Source organism: Oncorhynchus masou, chromosome 6 (genome assembly GCF_036934945.1).
Source record: "Oncorhynchus masou masou isolate Uvic2021 chromosome 6, UVic_Omas_1.1, whole genome shotgun sequence".
NCBI classification, from domain to species: Eukaryota; Metazoa; Chordata; class Actinopteri; order Salmoniformes; family Salmonidae; genus Oncorhynchus; species Oncorhynchus masou.
Window position 1 is genome coordinate 14,470,592 of NC_088217.1, and position 26,464 is coordinate 14,497,055.

General features: G+C 43.1%; 1 protein-coding gene across 1 annotated transcript in view; it reads left to right on the forward strand.

Annotated features, from left to right (window-relative positions):
* The window catches only part of LOC135541391 (alpha-1-syntrophin-like), an 80,798-nt gene that overhangs the window by 49,158 nt on the left and 5,176 nt on the right, over nucleotides 1–26,464 (forward strand). Inside the window, exons 3-5 of the mRNA XM_064967597.1 lie at nucleotides 11,518–11,710; nucleotides 20,875–21,064; nucleotides 25,137–25,267. Of these exons, the coding sequence (XP_064823669.1) occupies nucleotides 11,518–11,710; nucleotides 20,875–21,064; nucleotides 25,137–25,267 (514 nt within the window). The remainder of the gene's footprint in view (nucleotides 1–11,517; nucleotides 11,711–20,874; nucleotides 21,065–25,136; nucleotides 25,268–26,464) is intronic.

A 26,464-nucleotide genomic window follows, 5' to 3' on the forward strand; every position in this document is an offset into this window, starting at 1 on the left:
TAGCACTGTGTGTCTGGCATAGTACTGTGTGTCTGGCATAGTACTGTGTGTCTGGCATAGTACTGTGTGTCTGGTATAGTACTGTGTGTCTGGTATAGCACTGTGTGTCTGGCATAGCACTGTGTGTCTGGCATAGCACTGTGTGTCTGGCATAGTACTGTGTGTCTGGCATAGTACTGTGTGTCTGGCATAGTACTGTGTGTCTGGCATAGTACTGTGTGTCTGGTATAGCACTGTGTGTCTGGCATAGTACTGTGTGTCTGGCATAGTACTGTGTGTCTGGTATAGTACTGTGTGTCTGGTATAGTGCTGTCTCTGGTATAGCGCCGCGTATCTGGTATAGTACTGTCTCTGGTATAGTACTGTCTCTGTATGGTATAGTACTGTCTCTGTATGGTATAGTACTGTCTCTGTATGGTATAGTACTGTCTCTGGTATAGTACTGTCTCTGGTATAGTACTGTCTCTGGTATAGTACTGTCTCTGGTATAGTACTGTCTCTGGTATAGTACTGTCTCTGTATGGTATAGTACTGTCTCTGTATGGTATAGTGCTGTCTCTGGTATAGTACTGTCTCTGGTATAGTACTGTCTCTGGTATAGTACTGTCTCTGGTATAGTACTGTCTCTGGTATAGTACTGTCTCTGTATGGTATAGTGCTGTCTCTGGTATAGTACTGTCTCTGGTATAGTGCCGCGTATCTGGTATAGTGCTGTCTCTGGTATAGTACTGTCTCTGTATGGTATAGTGCTGTCTCTGGTATAGTACTGTCTCTGGTATAGTGCTGTCTCTGGTATAGTACTGTCTCTGTATGGTATAGTGCTGTCTCTGGTATAGTACTGTCTCTGGTATAGTGCTGTCTCTGGTATAGTACTGTCTCTGTATGGTATAGTGCTGTCTCTGGTATAGTGCTGTCTCTGGTATAGTGCTGTCTCTGGTATAGTGCTGTCTCTGGTATAGTGCTGTCTCTGGTATAGTACTGTCTCTGGTATAGTACTGTCTCTGGTATAGTACTGTCTCTGGTATAGTGCTGTCTCTGGTATAGCGCCGCGTATCTGGTATAGTACTGTCTCTGGTATAGTACTGTCTCTGGTATAGTACTGTCTCTGTATGGTATAGTACTGTCTCTGGTATAGTACTGTCTCTGGTATAGTACTGTCTCTGGTAAGTACTGTCTCTGTATGGTATAGTGCTGTCTCTGGTATAGGGTCTCTGGTATAGTACTGCTGTCAAATAGTACCTCTGGTATAGTACTGTCTCTGGTATAGTACTGTCTCTGGTATAGTACTGTCCATGGCAACAAGTGTTGTCTCTGGGTGGTCTCTGATCATAGTACTGTTTGGTATAGTACTGTTGACTATGGCAACGGAGAGTATAGTACTGTCTCTGGTATAGTACTGTCTCTGGTATAGTACTGTCTCTGGTATAGTACTGTCTCTGTATGGTATAGTACTGTCTCTGTATGGTATAGTACTGTCTCTGGTATGGACTGTCTCTGTATGGTATAGTACTGTCTCTGTATGGTATAGTACTGTCTCTGTATGGTATAGTACTGTCTCTGGTATAGTACTGTCTCTGGTATAGTACTGTCTCTGTATGGTATAGTACTGTCTCTGTATGGTATAGTACTGTCTCTGTATGGTATAGTACTGTCTCTGGTATAGTACTGTCTCTGGTATAGTACTGTCTCTGTATGGTATAGTGCTGTCTCTGGTATAGTACTGTCTCTGGTATAGTACTGTCTCTGTATTACTGTCTCTGGTTAGGTCTCTGATTTGTACTGTCTCTGTAAAAAGTGCTGTCTCTGGTATAGTACTGTCTCTGTATGGTATAGTGCTGTCTCTGGTATAGTACTGTCTCTGGTATAGTACTGTCTCTGTATGGTATAGTGCTGTCTCTGGTATAGTACTGTCTCTGGTATAGTACTGTCTCTGTATGGTATAGTGCTGTCTCTGGTATAGTACTGTCTCTGGTATAGTACTGTCTCTGGTATAGTACTGTCTCTGGTATAGTACTGTCTCTGTATGGTATAGTACTGTCTCTGTATGGTATAGTGCTGTCTCTGGTATAGTACTGTCTCTGTATGGTATAGTACTGTCTCTGGTATAGTACTGTCTCTGTATGGTATAGTGCTGTCTCTGGTATAGCGCCGCGTATCTGGTATAGTACTGTCTCTGGTATAGCGCCGCGTGTCTGGTATAGTACTGTCTCTGGTATAGAGCCGCGTGTCTGGTATAGTACTGTGTGTCTGGTATAGTGCCGTGTGTCTGGTATAGTGCCGTGTGTCTGGTATAGTGCCGTGTGTCTGGTATAGTGCCGTGTGTCTGGCATAGTACTGTGTGTCTGGCATAGTACTGTGTGTCTGGTATAGCACTGTGTGTCTGGCATAGTACTGTGTGTCTGGCATAGTACTGTGTGTCTGGTATAGCACTGTGTGTCTGGCATAGTACTGTGTGTCTGGCATTTGTACTGTGTGTCTGGTATAGCACTGTGTGTCTGGCATAGTACTGTGTGTCTGGCATAGTACTGTGTGTCTGGTATAGCACTGTGTGTCTGGTATAGTACTGTGTGTCTGGCATAGTGCTGTGTGTCTGGTATAGCGCCGTGTGTCTGGCATAGCACCGTGTGTCTGGCATAGCACCGTGTGTCTGGCATAGTACTGTGTGTCTGGCATAGTACTGTGTGTCTGGTATAGCGCCGTGTGTCTGGTATAGCACTGTGTGTCTGGCATAGTACCGTGTGTCTGGCATAGTACTGTGTGTCTGGCATAGTACTGTGTGTCTGGCATAGTACTGTGTGTCTGGTATAGCGCCGTGTGTCTGGTATAGCACCGTGTGTCTGGTATAGTACTGTGTGTCTGGCATATTACTGTGTGTCTGGCATAGTACTGTGTGTCTGGTATAGCACTGTGTGTCTGGCATAGCACTGTGTGTCTGGTATAGTACTGTGTGTCTGGTATAGTGCTGTCTCTGGTATAGCGCCGCGTATCTGGTATAGTACTGTCTCTGGTATAGTACTGTCTCTGGTATAGTACTGTCTCTGTATGGTATAGTACGGTCTCTGGTATAGTACTGTCTCTGGTATAGTACTGTCTCTGGTATAGAGCCGCGTGTCTGGTATAGTACTGTGTGTCTGGTATAGTACTGTGTGTCTGGTATAGTACTGTGTGTCTGGTATAGTGCCGTGTGTCTGGTATAGCGCCGTGTGTCTGGTATAGCGCCGTGTGTCTGGTATAGCGCCGTGTGTCTGGTATAGCGCCGTGTGTCTGGTATAGCACCGTGTGTCTGGTATAGTACTGTGTGTCTGGCATAGCACTGTGTGTCTGGCATAGTACTGTGTGTCTGGTATAGCACTGTGTGTCTGGTATAGTGCTGTCTCTGGTATAGCGCCGCGTATCTGGTATAGTACTGTCTCTGGTATAGTACTGTCTCTGTATGGTATAGTACTGTCTCTGGTATAGTACTGTCTCTGGTATAGTACTGTCTCTGTATGGTATAGTACTGTCTCTGGTATAGTACTGTCTCTGGTATAGTACTGTCTCTGGTATAGCGCCGCGTGTCTGGTATAGTACTGTCTCTGGTATAGAGCCGCGTGTCTGGTATAGTACTGTGTGTCTGGTATAGTACTGTGTGTCTGGTATAGTGCCGTGTGTCTGGTATAGCGCCGTGTGTCTGGTATAGCGCCGTGTGTCTGGCATAGCGCCGTGTGTCTGGCATAGTACTGTGTGTCTGGTATAGCACTGTGTGTCTGGCATAGTACTGTGTGTCTGGCATAGTACCGTGTGTCTGGCATAGTACCGTGTGTCTGGCATAGTACTGTGTGTCTGGCATAGTACTGTGTGTCTGGTATAGCGCCGTGTGTCTGGTATAGCACTGTGTGTCTGGTATAGCACTGTGTGTCTGGTATAGTATTGTGTGTCTTGTATAGTACTGTGTGTCTGGTATAGTACTGTCTCGGGTATAGCACTGTGTCTCTGGTATATTCCTGGGCTGTATTAGGGTGTAGGGACTGTATTATGTTTTGTCTGCCAGGAACATTTTGCGAGGGAGGTAAAGGGACATTCCAGTGGCTACTGGGGCATACAGCATGCTTCAAATGTCCCAATGTAGCTAATGAAATGAAATTCCAGTCGCTCCCACGGCAACAAGGAAGCAGGGGGGCTCGATCACAGAGGATTTTTGTCTTTGACTTGGCAACGGAGAGTTGTGTTTGCCAAGTTAGGACGTGAAACTAATGACCACTGACGATACCAGTCTTCACCCCCCAGTCGCCAGTGGACACACATTGTGACATGGACACACAAAGTGTGCGTGACATGGTTTACCCCTATAGTTTCTCCCCCTTTGAGAATAGCATCTTCCCCATTAATAACGCCAAAAGGGGGATTTGGGAGATGCGGTTTCGTTTACCCCATCTTTTTCAGTTTTTCGGCAATTTAAGTGGCGACTGCTGGGCTGTGTTTTGGCCCATTAGGTGATTTGTCGTGCCTTTTTAAAAAACGCCTCCTGTTAAGTGAACCGTGTTGAACTGAATTGGGGAGGAAATACATGGTCTGGATTTAGGGGTAGAATGTGAAGAGTCCCGAAGAAAAGCTTAGCGGGGGATTCTGCAATTGGAGCAAAGAAACACACACACACACACACACCACACACACACACACACACACACACACACACACACAAAACTACTTGTTTGGCCTGCCAGATAAGCTAAAGTAATAACAGTACAGTCTCAGCTAATTTTAACCCTGCTATTTATGTGCCCTCAACTGGTATTCATGGAAACTTTTGGATTCTGTTAAATATCTTTTGCCTTTGGTTGAATCGAGCTTAGTCATATGTTCCACCCCAGGATGCTTTCACTCTCTACAGCGCCAAGCTATTCAGCAATGGCCTCCTCCCTTCCCTTTCCATTTGTCCTGCTCGGTTTAAATGAAAATAGCTCATATTATTCATCTAGAAAATGCTCCTAGTTTTTTGGGAAATCATCTAAACTTATGTAACTCTACGTACCTGTTCATTTATCATCCAAGTCCATTCACAAACAAAACACAAAGTGGATTTAACTCTTTAAGAAAACAGCTATGTTGGAAACAAGCGTCAATATGTTGTCATCAGGACACATGTATTAATTTTCCAGGCTATAGCACACAATATTTACGTACAGTAGGTTTTTGAAGGTTAAGTCTGCTTCATGTTTTCCCATCTGAAGGCCCTCGGATCAATTTTCAACTCAGTTCAGGTCTCAACTTACTGCTGCAAGCTAGAATAGTAGAATAAAAATGTGCAATCTCAAAATGTGGTAGTGCATCAGCAGTTTTCTCTGGTCCTGTCAGTCACTGATAGTCACTCAATTAGCCATGTCAGCTAAAATGTGTCTTGACTGTCAAGAGGGGGGTTGCAATTTTTTTGTTGCTCCCAATGTGTTGGTGAGTGGGGAGTACGCAGACCCCTCATGATGAGGTCAGATTTTTCTGTGGCCCCCACCCCCATCCAAATTACCCATCCCTGGACTAGGGGGTCTATTTTGGGGGAAAGAGGAATCCCCTGTTGTCCCCTGAGAGTACAACTTCACCCCCCCCGCCCCCACAGTGATACCCGAGTGGTGCTACTCTGGTTCCTCCGTAACGGCCTCTGGTCTAAACCAGAATGGAGCTCCTCTGGTTCCTCCGTAGCGTCCTCTGGTCTAAACCAGAATGGAGCTCCTCTGGTTTTTCCATAGCGTCCTCTGGTCTAAACCAGAATGGAGCTCCTCTGGTTCCTCCGTAGCGTCCTCTGGTCTAAACCAGAATGGAGCTCCTCTGGTCTTTCCGTAGCGTCCTCTGGTCTAAACCAGAATGGAGCTCCTCTGGTCTTTCCGTAGCGTCCTCTGGTCTAAACCAGAATGGAGCTCCTCTGGTTCCTCCGTAGCGTCCTCTGGTCTAAACCAGAGTCCAAACCAGAGTCCAAAAGGCTCCTTAACCGCTTCTACCACCAAGCCATGCTGAACAATTAATTAAATGCCACCCCCCCACCTTTGATTTTGTTTTTACACTGTTACTACTCGCTGTTTATTATCTATCTGTTCTTTAGCTTGGAAGCCTCCCCCTTTTTCCTCCAAACATAACGATGGTCATTATGGCCAAACAGTAGAGGTCGACCGATTTTATGATTTTTCAACGCCAATACCGATTATTGGAGGACAAAAAAGGCCGCTACCGATTAATCGGCCGTTTTTTTTTTTTTTTTGTTTTTTTTATGTATTTGTAATAATGACAACTACAACAATACTGAACGAACACTTATTTTAACTTAATATAATACATCAATAAAATCAATTTAGCCTCAAGGGGAAAAACTATGCAGAGAAAGGGGAACAACTTCTCCAAGTCTCAGAGCGAGTGACATTTGAAACGATATTAGCGTGCACCCCGCTAACTAGCTAGCCATTTCACATCACATCGTTACACCAGCCTAATCTAGGCTTGAAGTCATAAATAGCAGAACTGCTGGCAAAACGCACCAAAGTGCTGTTTGAATGAATGCTAATGAGCCTGCTGGTGCCTACCATCACCCAGTCAGACTGCTCTATCAAATCATAGACTTAATTATAACATATTAACACACAGAAATGAAAGCCTTAGGTCATTAATATGGTCGAATCCGGAAACGATCATATCGAAAACAAGACGTTTATTCGTTCAGTGAAATACGGAACCGTTCCGTATTTTATTTAATGGGTGGCATCCATCAGTCTAAATATTCCTGTTTCATTGTACAACCTTCAATGTTTTGTCATAATTACGTAAAATTCTGGCAAATTAGTTCGCAATGAGCCAGGCAGCCCAAACTGTTGCATATACCCTGACTCTGCGTGCAATGAACGCAAGAGAAGTGACACAATTTCACCTGGTTAATATTGCCTGCTAACCTGGATTTCTTTTAGCTAAATATGCAGGTTTAAAAATATATACTTCTGTGTATTGATTTCAAGAAAGGCATTGGTGTTTATGGTTAGGTACACGTTGGAGCAACGACAGTCCTTTTTTGCGAATGCGCACTGCATCGATTATATGCAACGCAGGACACTCTAGATAAACTAGTAATATCATCAACCATGTGTAGTTATAACTAGTGATTATGATTGATTAAGTTTAATGCTAGCGAAAACTTACCTGGGCTTCTTACTGCATTCGCGTAACAGGCGGTCTCCTCGTGAGGCAGGTGGTTAGAGCGTTGGACTAGTTAACCGTAAGGTTGCAAGATTGAATACCAAGATTGAATCTGTCGTTCTGCCCCTGAACAAGGCAGTTAACCTACTGTTCCTAGGCCGTCATTGAAAATAAGAATGTGTTGTTAACTGACTTGCCTCGTTAAATAAAGATTCAATAAAGGTTTCCGATTGTTATGAAAACTTGAAATCAGCCCTAATTAATCGGCCATTCTGATTAATCGATCGACCTCTACCAAACAGTTCTATTTTTGTTTCAGACCAGAGGACATTTCTCCAAAAAGTATGATCTTTGTCCCCATTTGCAGTTGCAAACCGTAGTCTGTTTTTTTATGGCTGTTTTTCCTCCAGCATCTTCACAAGGTCCCTTGCTGTTGTTCTGGGATTGATTTGCATACTTTTCGCACCAAAGTACGTTCATCTCTAGGAGACAGAACGTGTCTCCTTCCTGAGTGGTATGACTGCTGCATGGTCCCATGGTGTTCATACCTGTGTACTATTGTTTGTACAGATGAACGTGGTACCTTCAGGCGTTTGGAAATTGCTCCCAAGGATGAACACCAGACTTGTGGAGGTCTCCATTATTTTTCTGAGGTCTTGGCGGATTTCTTTTGATTTCCCCATGATGTCAAGCAAATTAAGTTTGAAGGTAGGCCCTGAAATACATCCACAGGTACACCTCCAATTGACTCAAATTATGTCAATTAGCTTATCAGAAGCTTCTAAAGCCATGACATCATTTTCTGGAATTTTCCAAGCTGTTTAAAGGCACAGTCAACTTAGTTTAAGTACACTTCTGACCCACTGCAATTGTGATACAGTGAATTATAAGTTAAATAATCTGTCATTAAACAATTGTTGGAAAAATTGATTGAAAAACAAGTTTCAATGACTCCAACCTAAGTGTATGTAAACTTCCGACTTCAACTGTAGAAGCAAAGTATCCAGGAGTCACTGAGGTTTGAAACAGTGGAGGGCTATCAGGTGCTTGTGTGTGTGTGCGTATATGTGCGTATGTGTAGGTCAGAGTTTGTTGTGTGAAAGTGTTGCCCAGTCAACCATGTTTGGACTTTTGCAAGTGTTTGGGGTGTTAAACCAGCGTGTTTGAGACCACAGAGACACCAGCCAGGTCGTGCAATATCCACTGCGAAGTAGGACGTCGGGAGACAAACAGCCACTAGGGGCTACGGTGAGCGCTATTACCATCCAGTAGGCTTGGTTTTACTAGGAGTCTCCGGCTCCGAGAGTCACGTGTTTTAACCCTATACCAAATCTTAATGGACAAACATCAGTGAGTGGGTGAGGTGAGGTGAGGTGAGTGAGAATAATGCTGACTGGGTTCTGGGTGAGTGACTGACTCACTGACTGACTCACTGACTGACTCACTGACTGACTCACTGACTGACACACTGACTGACACACTGACTGACTCACTGACTCACTTTTACTGACTGACTCACTGGCTGACTAGCTGACTCGCTGACTGACTCACTGACTCATCAACACTGGCTGACTGACTCACTCTCACTGACACACTGACTGACTCACTGACACTGACTGACTCACTGACACACTGACTGACTCACTGACACACTGACTGACTCACTGACATGCTGACTGACTCACTGACATGCTGACTGACGCACTGACATGCTGACTGACTCACTGACATGCTGACTGACTCACTGACACTGACTGACTCACTGACACACTGACTGACTCACTGACACACTGACTGACTCACTGACACTGACTGACTCACTGACTCATCAACACTGGCTGACTGACTCACTCTCACTGACACACTGACTGACTCACTGACACTGACTGACTCACTGACACACTGACTGACTCACTGACACTGACTGACTCACTGACGCTGACTGACTCACTGACATGCTGACTGACTCACTGACGCTGACTGACTCACTGACATGCTGACTGACTCACTGACATGCTGACTGACTCACTGACATGCTGACTGACTCACTGACACTGACTGACTCACTGACACACTGACTGACTCACTGACACACTGACTGACTCACTGACGCTGACTGACTCACTGACATGCTGACTGACTCACTGACATGCTGACTGACTCACTGACATGCTGACTGACTCACTGACATGCTGACTGACTCACTGACACTGACTGACTCACTGACACTGACTGACTCACTGACTGACACACTGACATACTGACACTGACTCATTCACTCACTGACTCACTTTCATTGACTGACTGACTGATTCACTCACTGGCTGACTAGCTGACACTGAGTCACTGACTGACTGACTCACTGACTGACTCGCTGACACTGAATCACTGACTGACTGACTCACTGACTGACTCGCTGACTGACTCACTGACTCATCAACACTGGCTGACTGACTCACACTCACTGACTCGCTGACTGACTGACTCGCTGACACTGACTCACTGACGCTGACTGACTGACTCGCTGACGCTGACTGACTGACTCGCTGACGCTGACTGACTGACTCGCTGACGCTGACTGACTGACTCGCTGACGCTGACTGACTGACTCGCTGACGCTGACTGACTCGCAAACGCTGACTGACTCGCTGACGCTGACTGACTCACTGACGCTGACTGACTCGCTGACGCTGACTGACTCGCTGACGCTGACTGACTCGCTGACGCTGACTGCTGACGCTGACTGACTCGCTGACGCTGACGCTGACTGACTCGCTGACGCTGACTGACTCGCTGACGCTGACTGACTCGCTGACGCTGACTGACTCACTGACGCTGACTGACTCGCTGACGCTGACTGACTCACTGACGCTGACTGACTTGCTGACTGACTCACTGACTGACTCACTGACGCTGACGCTGACTGACTCACTGACGCTGACGCTGACTGACTCACTGACGCTGACGCTGACTGACTTGCTGACTGACTCGCTGACTGACTCACTGACACTGACGCTGACTGACTTGCCGACTGACTCCCTGACTGACAGACCGGGGCAGGGATGGGCAACTGACGGCCCGCGGCCTCCCTTTTGAAAGCCATCAGATCAATTTGTATATATTTTTTTTTAACTCAGTCAGTCTCAAATTACTATTGAGTGTTAGAATAGAAGAATACACAAGGTCCAAATTCTACATTTGGTTGTGCATCATGTCAGTCACTGAAAGTCAGTCAATTAGCCCATGTCAGCAAACCTTTTTTAGATTGGTGTTAGTCTAGCCGCCAGCTATCTAAACTTAGTAATCATGGTCCACTGTTTGTTGTTAGTTTCACTCCGATATCCGATATCAAAAATTTCTCTGCGCTCTATGGCAAAATGTGTGGAATTGCATGAAATGTGTTATAAAATCCATGTGTAGGAATAGGAGGCCATGTGTAGGAATAGGAGGCCATGTGTAGGAATAGGAGGCCATGTGTAGGAATAGGAGGCCATGTGTAGGAATAGGAGGCCATGTGTAGGAATAGGAGGCCATGTGTAGGAATAGGAGGCCATGTGTAGGAATAGGAGGCCATGTGTAGGAATAGGAGGCCATGTGTAGGAATAGGAGGCCATGTGTAGGAATAGGAGGCCATGTGTAGGAATAGGAGGCCATGTGTAGGAATAGGAGGCCATGTGTAGGAATAGGAGGCCATGTGTAGGAATAGGGGGCCATGTGTAGGAATAGGGGGCCATGTGTAGGAATAGGGGGCCATGTGTAGGAATAGGGGGCCATGTGTATAGGGGGCCATGTGTAGGAATAGGGGGCCATGTGTAGGAATAGGGGGCCAGGTGTAGGAATAGGGGGCCAGGTGTAGGAATAGGGGGCCAGGTGTAGGAATAGGGGGCCAGGTGTAGGAATAGGGGGCCAGGTGTAGGAATAGGGGGCCAGGTAAGAGAGAAGGAATCCGTGGTGAGCAGAGGATCCGGATTTGACTCAGTGACTTCATTAGTCACAGCAGTGAAAGAGAATACTTATGAAGTTCACAACATTGATAAGATCCCAGGCTAAACTCCAAACTCCAAGTTCATTTGACTAATTAACCTTCTAATGCACACTCCATTCGCTAAACATTGAGGGGTGGTTTGCCGGACACGAATCAGGCATAGTTCTGAATTAAAAATGATTCTCAATGGAGATTTTTAGTGTTGGTCTACAGGCTTAATCTGTGTCTAGGAACCCGACCCTTATAGTATCAAAGTCGGAATAGTTGTTCTTACTCTCACTGCTTCCAATTCATCTGATATGATACCTTACATACCTTCCTTCTCCCTCTCAATATGAATCCTCCTTAATACAACTCTCCCCATCTCTTGTTTCCTATCTCAGTGAAATACATCAAGGAGATGTCAGCCTTCTTTAAGAACACCTTGCCCGGTGCACCCCTACCCTGGGACTCCCCCCATGCCACGCCACAGAAGGGCGCAGACGCCCCCCCTACCGAGCTGAAGGAGGCCAGGACCATCCCCCTGAAAATGTGCCAGGTGACCAGGAAGCAGTGCCCCCCGGACACAGAGAACAGGTACTGTGGGTGGAGCCCAGTTCAATGGGGAACTGAGTTACATGGTCAGAGGGAGAGCGAGACAGAGAGAGAGGAAAAAAAGAGAGAGAGAGAGCGGGAGACGGACGGAGAGGCGGACGGAGAGACAGAGACAGAGAGAGGGAGACGGACGGAGAGAGGGAAAAACTGGGTACGATAGCTTGTATCTTGAATTCAGTAAGATGTTCATGAAGTCAGATGACTCACAAGGCACTCCTTTTGGAATCTAAATCAATGCTCCTTGAATATAACGACCACTCTACATGTGAATATTTACATGATACAAAGTAACACTCCTTTTTCTCACCAAGGTTTGGGCCTGTACCCACAAAAGGTTTGGGCCTGTACCCACAAAAGGTTTGGGCCTGTACCCACAAAAGGTTTGGGCCTGTACCCACAAAAGGTTTGGGCCTGTACCCACAAAAGGTTTGGGCCTGTACCCACAAAAGGTTTGGGCCTGTACCCACAAAAGGTTTGGGCCTGTACCCACAAAGGTCTGGACCTGTACCCACAAAGCATCTTCAAGTAGGAGAACTGATCTATGGTCTGTCCATGTAATCTTAATCAACATGATCTAAAATACAAAACTGATCCTAAATCAGCACTCCTACTCTGAGGCTCTTTGAGCTCCAGCTGTCCCTCTGGTTAGACTTTTCGTAGCCTATGGCCAGACAAAGTCCTCTCTTGGATCCAAACGTTGTTATGCTAATCCTAAGTAAGGCCATGTAGTGGAGTGTCATGACGTTGGCCTGGGGGTAGGTTTATGACAGTCATAAATACCTCTTTCCCCCCCTTTTTCCTCTCTCTACCCTACTGATATTACATTTGAAAAACCCTTGGTTAACATAGAGATTCTGGGAACATCAGAAGTCGCTCTGGATAAGAGCGTCTGCTAAATGACTTAAATGTTAAATGTATGTAAATGTAAGGTGGGGGGGAAATGAACTATATTCTGGTAATCCGACCAATTGAACATATGTGGTGGTACTTAATGAATATGGTGTCAGTTCGATTGTCATCTGAGACATTCTCATCAATGATAAGATGACATAAACTCTACAGTGGAAAGTCTACACATCAGAGTTATCGTATTCACATGGAATTGTTGTTCAATTTAAATGTTTGAATATGAAATTATTTGTGATGGGATGAAATGTGATTTTAGCTTCTAAAATGTGAGATTTGGGTTTTCATAAGGTAGGGCTCTGCTCAATCAGTGGCCCGCCCCTGTGAAGGGACATGGGCTCTAAAACTTTTCAAACACGCCCTCCTCTCCCTTCCTATATAAAGGATTGACAACAATATAGCCTCCTGTTCCAAGGATGTGAGGACGACGGTCCGATGTCAGAAGGGTTCAGATAATAACTACAGAACGAAGCCAACATCAGCGTGAGCTTTGGTTGCGAATGGTATGAACTTTTAACTCTTATTCACTACAGAAGTGATACCTCCTAGCCGTTGAGTTAGCAACAGCAGCTGAAAACGCAGGTTAGGAAGGAACAGACAGAGTATCCCGTCTATCAGACAACGACGTTACTACAACGTATCCAATTTACCAGCAGAGACATTCTTCAAAGGACTCGGTTGGGCAACACGGCTTCCATCTACCACCAATCTACCGAAGCGCAGCTCAGAGTAAATATTTATTGCATTTTCCTTTTCCAAATGGGCGGTAATTTAGAATGCATAAGATTCTGTATTTAAGATAGCACAGCTTTGCCCTTTGTTCCTCAGTCTTCCCGCTCTTTCACTCAAACTCAGCCCTTTTCTTTTGTGTAACCAGCTGTCATATCTGTTCCGCCCACTAGGGACATTTTCCTTCATGACGTAATTTGTAATTAAGTTATGATTTAATTATGTGTAATTCTGTGTGATTAGTTAGGTATTTAGTAAATAAATAATTAAACCCAATTTTGTATTGCTGATTCAACTTGTTTAGCCAGGGTTCGTGCAGATAACCAAGAATTTACAACTTTCAGATGAGACTGAATTAAGATGACGATTAATATTGACTGCTATTTATGTAAAATATTACTAGGTCTTTAATAGTTTATTCGGAAGATAACAGCTCTATAAATATTATTTAGTGGTGCCCCGAATCTCTAGTTAATTACATTTACATGATTAGCTCAATCAGGTAATATTAATTACGGATAAATGATTTTATAGAATAGCATGTCACTTAATCCGGTATAGCCAAAGACACGACAGGAGCAATAGTGTGTATGGGTCCTGCTTCATCTCTCTTCATATCTCTCCCCTTATGGCTTGTTCCAGGTGAAAACTTGAGAATCTACAGCACACTGGTATTGGGTTACCTTGCACACTCCACAATGAGCTTTAATAGCGCTCTATGTGAACAGACCCAACGCCATGGTAAACCTAAGCACTGGCTGTAGTGCTATAGGTCTGGGGGTGTGTCAAATATTTTTGCTATTTTTACAACCGTTATTATGAGCGCAATCGCTGGCGCGAAATGACTGGGTTTTGATGAGTAGGCAAGTTGTAGGAGTGATACTGCATGCGTTCGTCTCAAGTTCTGTAGGTTATTGACTTGTGATGGGGGGAAAAATTGATACAGTTACATATCGGGATATTATTTTGGACTAATATATTGTATCAGTTTGACAATATAACAATATTATTTTGGACTAATATATTGTATCGGTTTGACAATAAAACAATATTATTTTTGCGCTAGTTGGCTGTACTTGCAATACATATTGTATCAGTTAAGAGCGTTGGGCCAGTAACCGAAATGTCGCTGGTTCGAATCAAAATCTAATCTAATTTTATTGGTTGCGTCCCCATATATAGCAGATGTTATTGCCGGTGTAGTGAAATGCTTGTGTTCCTTGCTCCCCCCCAAAAATCTGTTGATGTGCCCTTGAGCAAGGCACTTAACCCTCATTGCTTCTGTAAGTCCCTCTGGATAAGAACGTCTGCTAAATGATTAAAATGGCAATTTAATACATATCGTATCGGCACCAAAGTATTGTGATATCATATCGCGAGGTCCCTGGCAATTCCCATCCCTATAATTGACAGTCTTTGCGTTGTCATCAATTCCATTTTGTCTGGGAGCACGGAATATCCTCGTCCTAGTCCATTGTGGATTCATACGACAGTCCATTGTGGATTCATACGACAGACCATTGTGGATTCATACGACAGTCCATTGTGGATTCATACGACAGTCCATTGTGGATTCATACGACAGTCCATTGTGGATTCATACGACAGGCCATTGTGGATTCATACGACAGGCCATTGTGGATTCATACGACAGGCCATTGTGGATTCATACGACAGGCCATTGTGGATTCATACGACAGTTTATTAAATAGCATAGGTAAGAGTAATAAGTGATAGCAACATTTGTTTTTAAATCCAGAGTTTTCTGTAATTGCCGTATATAAGTATAGGTCTTTAAATAATCGCAGTTCTCCTCAAATAAAAAATACTACACTCCTGTAAATTGTATCATATGTGTGCACGTTCTCAACAAGCAAGATATAGCCTAGGCCTATAATATAGCGTTATAGGACTGAACGTTTTGAAAAGCCTATGTTTGGAGGAGTGTGTCTTTGGCGCTCTTTTGGAAATGGAGAGGGATAGAAGCCAAATGTAGTAATGCACTATAGGTAGGCCTATGTGAGTTGTGAATAATGTAGTAATGCACTGTAGGTAGGCCTATGTGAGTTGTGAATAATGTAGTAATGCACTGTAGGTAGGCCTATGTGAGTTGTGAATAATGTAGTAATGCACTGTAGGTAGGCCTATGTGAATAATGTAGTAATGCACTGTAGGTAGGCCAATGTGAATAATGTAGTAATGCACTGTAGGTAGGCCTATGTGAATAATGTAGTAATGCACTGCAGGTAGGCCTATGTGAATAATGTAGTAATGCACTGTAGGTAGGCCTATGTGAATAATGTAGTAATGCACTGTAGGTAGGCCTATGTGAATAATGTAGTAATGCACTGCAGGTAGGCCTATGTGAGTTGTGAATAATGTAGTAATGCACTGTAGGTAGGCCTATGTGAATAATGTAGTAATGCACTGTAGGTAGGCCTATGTGAATAATGTAGTAATGCACTGCAGGTAGGCCTATGTGAGTTGTGAATAATGTAGTAATGCACTGCAGGTAGGCCTATGTGAGTTGTGAATAATGTAGTAATGCACTGTAGGTAGGCCAATGTGAAAAATGTAGTAATGCACTGTAGGTAGGCCTATGTGAATAATGTAGTAATGCACTGCAGGTAGGCCTATGTGAATAATGTAGTAATGCACTGTAGGTAGGCCTATGTGAATAATGTAGTAATGCACTGCAGGTAGGCCTATGTGAGTTGTGAATAATGTAGTAATGCACTGTAGGTAGGCCTATGTGAATAATGTAGTAATGCACTGTAGGTAGGCCTATGTGAATAATGTAGTAATGCACTGCAGGTAGGCCTATGTGAGTTGTGAATAATGTAGTAATGCACTGTAGGTAGGCCTATGTGAATAATGTAGTAATGCACTGCAGGTAGGCCTATGTGAGTTGTGAATAATGTAGTAATGCACTGTAGGTAGGCCTATGTGAATAATGTAGTAATGCACTGTAGGTAGGCCTATGTGAATAATGTAGTAATGCACTGCAGGTAGGCCTATGTGAGTTGTGAATAATGTAGTAATGCACTGCAGGTAGGCCTATGTGAATAATGTAGTAATGCACTGTAGGTAGGCCTATGTGAATAATGTAGTAATGCACTGCAGGTAGGCCTATGTGAGTTGTGAATAATGTAGTAATGCACTGCAGGTAGGCCTATGTGAATAATGTAGTAATGCACTGCAGGTAGGCCTATGTGAATAATGTAGTAATGCACTGCAGGTAGGCCTATGTGAATAATGTAGTAATGCACTGCAGGTAGGCCTATGTGAATAATGTAGTAATGCACTGCAGGTAGGCCTATGTGAATAATGTAGTAATGCACTGCAGGTAGGCCTATGTGAATAATGTAGTAATGCACTGTAGGTAGGCCTATGTGAATAATGTAGTAATGCACTGTAGGTAGGCCTATGTGAATAATGTAGTAATGCACTGTAGGTAGGCCTATGTGAATAATGTAGTAATGCACTGTAGGTAGGCCTATGTGAATAATGTAGTAATGCACTGTAGGTAGGCCTATGTGAATAATGTAGTAATGCACTGCAGGTAGGCCTATGTGAATAATGTAGTAATGCACTGCAGGTAGGCCTATGTGGATAATGTAGTAATACACTGTAGGTAGGCCAATGTGAATAATGTAGTAATGCACTGTAGGTAGGCCTATGTGAATAATGTAGTAATGCACTGCAGGTAGGCCTATGTGAATAATGTAGTAATGCACTGTAGGTAGGCCTATGTGAATAATGTAGTAATGCACTGCAGGTAGGCCTATGTGAGTTGTGAATAATGTAGTAATGCACTGCAGGTAGGCCTATGTGAATAATGTAGTAATGCACTGCAGGTAGGCCTATGTGAGTTGTGAATAATGTAGTAATGCACTGCAGGTAGGCCTATGTGAATAATGTAGTAATGCACTGCAGGTAGGCCTATGTGAATAATGTAGTAATGCACTGTAGGTAGGCCTATGTGAATAATGTAGTAATGCACTGCAGGTAGGCCTATGTGAATAATGTAGTAATGCACTGCAGGTAGGCCTATGTGAATAATGTAGTAATGCACTGCAGGTAGGCCTATGTGGATAATGTAGTAATAGACTGTAGGTAGGCCTATGTGAATAATGTAGTAATGCACTGTAGGTAGGCCTATGTATGTAGTAATGCACTGTAGGTAGGCCTATGAATAATGTAGTAATGCACTGTAGGTAGGCCTATGTGAATAATGTAGTAATGCACTGTAGGTAGGCCTATGTGAATAATGTAGTAATGCACTGCAGGTAGGCCTATGTGAATAATGTAGTAATGCACTGCAGGTAGGCCTATGTGAATAATGTAGTAATGCACTGCAGGTAGGCCTATGTGAATAATGTAGTAATGCACTGCAGGTAGGCCTATGTGAATAATGTAGTAATGCACTGCAGGTAGGCCTATGTGAATAATGTAGTAATGCACTGTAGGTAGGCCTATGTGAATAATGTAGTAATGCACTGTAGGTAGGCCTATGTGAATAATGTAGTAATGCACTGTAGGTAGGCCTATGTGAATAATGTAGTAATGCACTGCAGGTAGGCCTATGTGAATAATGTAGTAATGCACTGCAGGTAGGCCTATGTGGATAATGTAGTAATAGACTGTAGGTAGGCCTATGTGAATAATGTAGTAATGCACTGTAGGTAGGCCTATGTGAATAATGTAGTAATGCACTGTAGGTAGGCCTATGTGAATAATGTAGTAATGCACTGTAGGTAGGCCTATGTGAATAATGTAGTAATGCACTATAGGTAGGCCTATGTGAATAATGTAGTAATGCACTGTAGGTAGGCCTATGTGAATAATGTAGTAATGCACTGTAGGTAGGCCTATGTGAATAATGTAGTAATGCACTGCAGGTAGGCCTATGTGAGTTGTGAATAATGTAGTAATGCACTGCAGGTAGGCCTATGTGAATAATGTAGTAATGCACTATAGGTAGACCTATGTGAATAATGTAGTAATGCACTGTAGGTAGGCCTATGTGAATAATGTAGTAATGCACTGTAGGTAGGCCTATGTGAATAATGTAGTAATGCACTGTAGGTAGGCCTATGTGAATAATGTAGTAATGCACTGTAGGTAGGCCTATGTGAATAATGTAGTAATGCACTGTAGGTAGGCCTATGTGAATAATGTAGTAATGCACTGTAGGTAGGCCTATGTGAATAATGTAGTAATGCACTGTAGGTAGGCCTATGTGAATAATGTAATGCACTGTAGGTAGGCCTATGTGAATAATGTAATGCACTGCAGGTAGGCCTATGCGAGTTGTGAATAATGTAGTAATGCACTGTAGGTAGGCCTATGTGAATAATGTAGTAATGCACTGCAGGTAGGCCTATGTGAGTTGTGAATAATGTAGTAATGCACTGCAGGTAGGCCTATGTGAATAATGTAGTAATGCACTGTAGGTAGGCCTATGTGAATAATGTAGTAATGCACTGTAGGTAGGCCTATGTGAATAATGTAGTAATGCACTGTAGGTAGGCCTATGTGAATAATGATATGCACTGTAGGTAGGCCTATGTGAATAATGTAATGCACTGCAGGTAGGCCTATGCGAGTTGTGAATAATGTAGTAATGCACTGTAGGTAGGCCTATGTGAATAATGTAGTAATGCACTGCAGGTAGGCCTATGTGAGTTGTGAATAATGTAGTAATGCACTGTAGGTAGGCCTATGTGATTAATGTAGTAATGTACTGTAGGTAGGCCTATGTGAATAATGTAGTAATGCACTGCAGGTAGGCCAGTGAGTTGTGAATAATGTAGTAATGCACTATAGGTAGGCCTATGTGAATAATGTAGTAATGCACTGCAGGTAGGCCTATGAGTTGTGAATAATGTAGTAATGCACTGTAGGTAGGCCTATGTGATTAATGTAGTAATGTACTGTAGGTAGGCCTATGTGAATAATGTAGTAATGCACTGCAGGTAGGCCTGTGAGTTGTGAATAATGTAGTAATGTACTGTAGGTAGGCCTATGTGAATAATGTAGTAATGCACTGCAGGTAGGCCTGTGAGTTGTGAATAATGTAGTAATGCACTGTAGGTAGGCCTATGTGAGTTGTGAATAATGCAAAAGCATGAGGGAAAAAGCTTCACAGGTAGATCATTTAGAATCCTTCTATGGACTTGCTTCTTGGGTAATGCATGGCCAGGATAAAGAAGACACACAACACATTGCTGTTGAACCAGCCTTCATTATAGTAGGGTAAGGGTAGTTTATTCATCAAATAAAACGGAGAAGAAAAATTGTTACAGGAAAATAACTTAAATGTTTGTAACATGAGTCACTGGATTATCTCATCTCTCCTTACATGATGGGCATATAGCCAACATGCAGGGTTTTGACATACATCCTCAATAACAACACGTTGCATGATGGGCATATAGCCAACATGCAGGGTTTTTACATACATCCTCAATAACAACACGTTGCATTATGGGCATATAGCCGACATGCAGGGTTTTGACATACATCCTCAATAACAACATGTTGCATGATGGGCATATAGCCAACATGCAGGGTTTTTACATACATCCTCAATAACAACACGTTGCATGATGGGCATATAGCCAACATGCAGGGTTTTTACATACATCCTCAATAACAACACGTTGCATGATGGGCATATAGCCAACATGCAGGGTTTTGACATACATCCTCAATAACAACATGTTGCATGATGGGCATATAGCCAACATGCAGGGTTTTGACATACATCCTCAATAACAACACGTTGCATGATGGGCATATAGCCAACATGCAGGGTTGTTACATACATCCTCAATAACAACACGTTGCATGATGGGCATATAGCCAACATGCAGGGTTTTGACATACATCCTCAATAACAACACGTTGCATGATGGGCATATAGCCAACATGCAGGGTTTTTACATACATCCTCAATAACAACACGTTGCATGATGGGCATATAGCCAACATGCAGGGTTGTTACATACATCCTCAATAACAACACGTTGCATGATGGGCATATAGCCAACATGCAGGGTTTTGACATACATCCTCAATAACAACACGTTGCATGATGGGCATATAGCCAACATGCAGGGTTTTTAAATACATCCTCAATAACAACAGAAGCATCGCAGCTGGATAGGCTGCGCTTACATTGTCAAAATCCATGTCATAACCAACTGGTTTACTGCTAAAACCAGCTTTGTCCAGAGGTAAAGGAGAGGAGAGTTTTAATAGGATGTAAATTTATTTGTCACAGGAGGCAAGCTAATTGACCCTCCAACTTCAAGGGTCATCAAAATGGATTTTAGTGCATTCTCCAGGGACCTGACCACAGCTAACACTGTTTTCTTGTGTGCGTCTCTCCCCTTTCTCTCCTTACCTCTTTTCTTTCTCCATGTCTCTCACTTCACCCCTTCCCTCTCTCTCTTTCTGTCCCCTCTCTCTCCCCCTTTCCCACTCCCTCTCTCCCCTCCACACAGGTACTTTGAGGTGATCTCGTCCAGCAGAAAGAGCTCGGTGTTCCTGAGGGCCAAGGACCCTGCCATGGCCCAGTCCTGGTATAACGCCATCCAAGCCGGGGTTTCGGCCCTGGTGCCCCGAGTCAGAGATGAGCTGAGGGCCATGCAGGCGGGCCTGGAGGTCAAACACATGGGATGGATCACTGAGCAGGTACAAAGAGTCAAAGGTCAAATGTGAGTTTGTGTTAGGCTTTATGTATTTCTATTTATGGCAGCCTGCCCTGGGTCCAAATAATAACTTTGAACATTTGCTTTAGACTTCCTGGAGTCCCAGGTGCACGGGTCTTTGTATTTTCAGGACTTTTCGCAACAGACAAGCTCAATCAAGCACTGATAAAGTATTTGAAATTATTTGAAATAGTATTTGATCCCAGGTCTTGGCACAATTATTTCTTTACTTGTTAGTTTTGACAAATGGTAAAAACCGAACTAAGACGGGCCTCTCTATTGGCTAGTCAGCTAATGTGTCTCCTGAGTGCGTTCCAATAAACATTGTCTGTAACATCAGCTGTTGTGACTGAAAATGTAATCTGGTTTATATCTTGGCATTTTAGTGATGCGAAGGCCAGATGAGCAATGTCTGACTCAAACACTGTGCTCTGTTTAAGTGCATTAGCGACTAGTCTAGTGTCTGTTTAGTCTGTTAAGTGACTTTCTGAGGAGATTGTTTGCGCTAGCCTTGTGCTGAGGAGCTGCCAATTAGAAAGTTGTATGTGCCTTGAAAAGGGGAAAGAATGAAACATATACAGTTGAAGTGGGTCAGAAGTTTACATACACTCAATCAGTATTTGGTAGCATTGCCTTTGAATTGTTTAACTTGGGTCAAACATTTATGTTAGCCTTCCACAAGCTTCCCACAATATGTTGGGTGAATTTTGGCCCATTCCTTCTGACAGAGCTGGTATAACTGAGTCAGGTTTGTAGACCTCCTTGCTCGCACACACTTTTTCTATGGGATTGAGGTTAGGGCTTTGTGATGGCCACTCCAATACCTTGACTTTGTTGTCCTGAAGCCATTTTGCCACCACTTTGGAAGTATGCTTGGGGCCATTGTCCATTTGGAAGACCCATTTGCGACCAAGCTTCAACTTTCTTGAGCAATATTCTTGAGATGTTGCTTCAATATATCCACATAATTTTCCTCCCTCATAATGCCATCTATTTTGTGAAGTGCACCAGTCCCTCCTGCAGCAAAGCACCCCCACAACATGATGCTGCCACCCTCGTGCTTCACGGTTGGTATGGTGTTCTTCGGCTTGCAAGCCTCCCCTGTCTTCCTCCAAACATAACTATGGTCATTATGGCCAAACAGTTATATTTTTGTTTCATCAGACTAGAGGACATTTCTCCAAAAAGTATGATCTTTGTCCCCATGTGCAGTTGCAAACCGTAGTCTGGCTTTTTTATGGTGGTTTTGGAGCAGTGGCTTCTTCCTTGCTGACCGGCCTTTTCGGTTAAGTCGATATAGGACTTGTTTTACTGTGGATATAGATACTTTTGTACCTGTTTCCTCCAGAATCTTCACAAGGTCCTTTGTTGTTGTTCTGGGATTGATTTGCACTTTTTGGGCACCAAAGTATGTTCATCTCTCAGAGACAGAACACGTCTGCTTCCTGAGCGGTATGACGGCTGCGTGGTCCCATGGTGTTTATACTTGCATACTATTGTTTGTACAGATGAGCATAGTACCTTCAGGCATTTGGATATTGCTCCCAAGGATGAACCAGACTTGTGGAGGTCTACAATTTTCTTTCTGAGGTCTTGGCTGATTTCTTTTGATTTTCCCATGATGTCAACCAAAGAGGCACTGAGATTGAAGGTAGGCCTTAAATACATCTACAGGTACACCTCAAATTGACTCAAATGATATCAATTAGCCTATCAGAAGCTTCTAAAGCCATGATGTCATTTTCTGGAATTTTCCAAGCTGCTTAAAGGCACAGTCAACTTAGTGTATGTACACTTCTGACAACTGGAATTGTGATACAGTGAATTTTAAGTGAAACAATCTGTCTGTAAACAATTGTTGAAAAATGACTTGTGTCATGCACAAAGTAAATGTCCTGAAGTAAATTGCCAAAACTATAGTTTGTTAACAAGAAATGTATGGAGTGGTTAAAAAATAAGTTTTAATGACTCCAACCTAAGTGTATGTAGACTTCCGACTTCAACTGTACAACGCATATTGTTGAAAACCCAACAACAAAGACAACAATGTCTAAAACCCTTTGATGGATGGAACAGGATCATTATAGACCTACAAGACATTGAATTTTCCAAGAAAATATTCCTGTTCATGTTTTTAATTGTCCTTGCCCACTGTGAATTCTGACAAATAGACATGCTTTGGAATGAAAAGAGACAAATGTGAACCTACTGATCAAATAGTCACTAACAAGACACCCATTGGTATGCTTCAGGAGAAATTGTTACACATTTTCCTCGCTTGAAATTAATATTTTATGTTAATATTTGATGTTAACCTTTTGTCAAGGAGGTATTTAAATATGTGACAGTGTGTGCATTACATTCATAGGGATGTGTACATACAGTGCCTTGAGAAAGTATTCGGCCCCCTTGAACTTTGTGACCTTTTGCCACATTTCAGGCTTCAAACATAAAAGATATAAAACTGTATTTTTTTTGAAGAATCAACAACAAGTGGGACACAATCATGAAGTGGAACGACATTTATTGGATATTTCAAACTTTTTTAACAAATCAATAACTGAAAAATTGGGCGTGCAAAATTATTCAGCCCCTTTACTTTCACTGCAGCAAACTCTCCAGAAGTTCAGTGAGGATCTCTGAATGATCCAATGTTGAACTAAATGACTAATGATGATAAATACAATCCACCTGTGTGTAATCAAGTCTCCGTATAAATGCACCTGCACTGTGATAGTCTCAGAGGTCCGTTAAAAGTGCAGAGAGCATCATGAAGAACAAGGAACACACCAGGCAGGTCCGAGATACTGTTGTGAAGAAGTTTAAAGCCGGATTTGGATACAAAAAGATTTCCCAAGCCTTCAACATCCCAAGGAGCACTGTGCAAGCGATAATATTGAAATGGAAGGAGTATCAGACCACTGCAAATCTACCAAGACCTGGCCGTCCCTCTAAACTTTCAGCTCATACAAGGAGAAGACTGATCAGAGATGCAGCCAAGAGGCCCATGATCACTCTGGATGAAGTGCAGAGATCTACAGCTGAGGTGGGAGACTCTGTCCATAGGACAACAATCAGTCGTATATTGCACAAATCTGGCCTTTATGGAAGAGTGGCAAGAAGAAAGCCATTTCTTAAAGATATCCATAAAAAGTGTTGTTTAAAGTTTGCCACAAGCCACCTGGGAGACACACCAAACATGTGGAAGAAGGTGCTCTGGTCAGATGAAACCAAAATTGAACTTTTTGGCAAAAATGCAAAACGTTATGTTTGGCGTAAAAGCAACACAGCTCAACCCCCTTGAACACACCATCCCCACTGTCAAACATGGTGGTGGCAGCATCATGGTTTGGGCCTGCTTTTCTTCAGCAAGGACAGGGAAGATGGTTAAAATTGATGGGAAGATGGATGGAGCCAAATACAGGACCATTCTGGAAGAAAACATGATGGAGTCTGCAAAAGACCTGAGACTGGGACGGAGATTTGTCTTCCAACAAGACAATGATCCAAAACATAAAGCAAAATCTACAATGGAATGGTTCAAAAATAAACATATCCAGGTGTTAGAATGGCCAAGTCAAAGTCCAGATCTGAATCCAATCGAGAATCTGTGGAAAGAACTGAAAACTGCTGTTCACAAATGCTCTCCATCCAACCTCACTGAGCTCGAGCTGTTTTGCAAGGAGGAATGGGAAAAAATTTCAGTCTCTCGATGTGCAAAACTGATAGAGACATACCCCAAGCGACTTACAGCTGTATTAAGTATTAACTTAAGGGGTCTGAATAATTTTGCACGCCCAATTTTTCAGTTTTTGATTTGTTAAAAAAGTTTGAAATATCCAATAAATGTTGTTCCACTTCATGATTGTGTCCCACTTGTTGTTGATTCTTCACAAAAAAATACAGTTTTATGTCTTTATGTTTGAAGCCTGAAATGTGGCAAAAGGTCGCAAAGTTCAAGGGGGCCGAATACTTTCGCAAGGCACTGTATGTTGTGATATGAGTCATGAAAAGTGTGTGTGTGTGTGTGTGTGTTTGTCCTCCTCTCCCTCAAGGCGACCCAGGGTCCAGAGAGACCGGTGCTGGCTCTGCTGACTGAGAGAGACCTGTTGCTGTACCCCACCCTTCCTGACAGTAAAGACGGCATCAACAGCCCAGCCAAGAGCCACCCGCTCATCACAACTAGGTAGGATCGACACAATAAAAACGATGCACGGCACTTAGACCACGCGGTTGAATATCTTTCAAAATCATTTAGTCATATAGCCATTTTCACAAAACTGTCTCCATTGATGGCTGAGTTTAGTCCATGAAAAGGAGCAGTATATCTAATATTATCTATTTCTAGGCTACTAAATGCTTTTTAGCCTATACAACTTCACCCCCAGTCCCCCAAAAGCAGCCTTTTCGTAAAGCTCTTAAGCCTTGTTCACACTGCAGGCCTTAATGCTCAAATCACTTTTGTTTTTCCAATCTGTTTTGGAATACTGACTGTCCAAACAGCAAGTCATTTGCTGACATGGCTATGCTAGTTGTCATAGTAACAGCGGGTGTGTGCAGTGGTGTAGGCTGATTGGTGGTAGTGCTCCTGCTTCCTATCACTCAGAAGTTACGTAGCAAGCTAACAACGCCTGTCATGGATATCTGTTTCTTTGAATGTTCAAAATCATAGTGTAGGAAAACGTTTAAAGCCTCAAAGGATAAGATGATCCAACTTTCAAAACAAGTCATTTTGGCCAAGGCAGGCAACTAGCTAGCTAGGTAGCTGTTCAGATTTCTACACATTCACTCATTAGTTTGTTAACAATTAACAAGCTAATCATATTCCTGTAAAACTGTCAGCAGAGTAGCTAGCAAGCAACAAGATACTGTATGTTAAAAATCAGTCTAAAAACCACTAGAGGGCAAATCAATCAGATATGACTGTTCAGACACAAGTCACACGGCCAGGAATCAGATTTGTTTCTAACTTCAAACCACCTACGAAGATGGTTTGAAATGTGGCTTCAAATATCAGATTCCATAGATTTGGTTGTTCAGACTGCAGGAAAAAGAAAACAGATTCGAATCACTTCAAACTTCCAATGTGAACACTTCTTTAATGCTCTCTTAAAGGGGTGAGCAATGGAAATGGCGGCTATATTTTTATTTTACCTTTATTTAACTAGGCAAGTCAGTTAAGAGCAAATTCTTATTTTCAATGACGGCCTAGGAACAGTGGGTTAACTGCCTGTTCAGGGGCAGAACGACATATTTGTACCTTGTCAGCTCAGGGATTTAAACTTGCAACCTTCCGGTTACTAGTCCAATGCTCTTAACCACTAACCACTAGGCTACCCTGCCGCCCATTGATTTGCCAGTGAAAATAATGCAGTCAGAACTT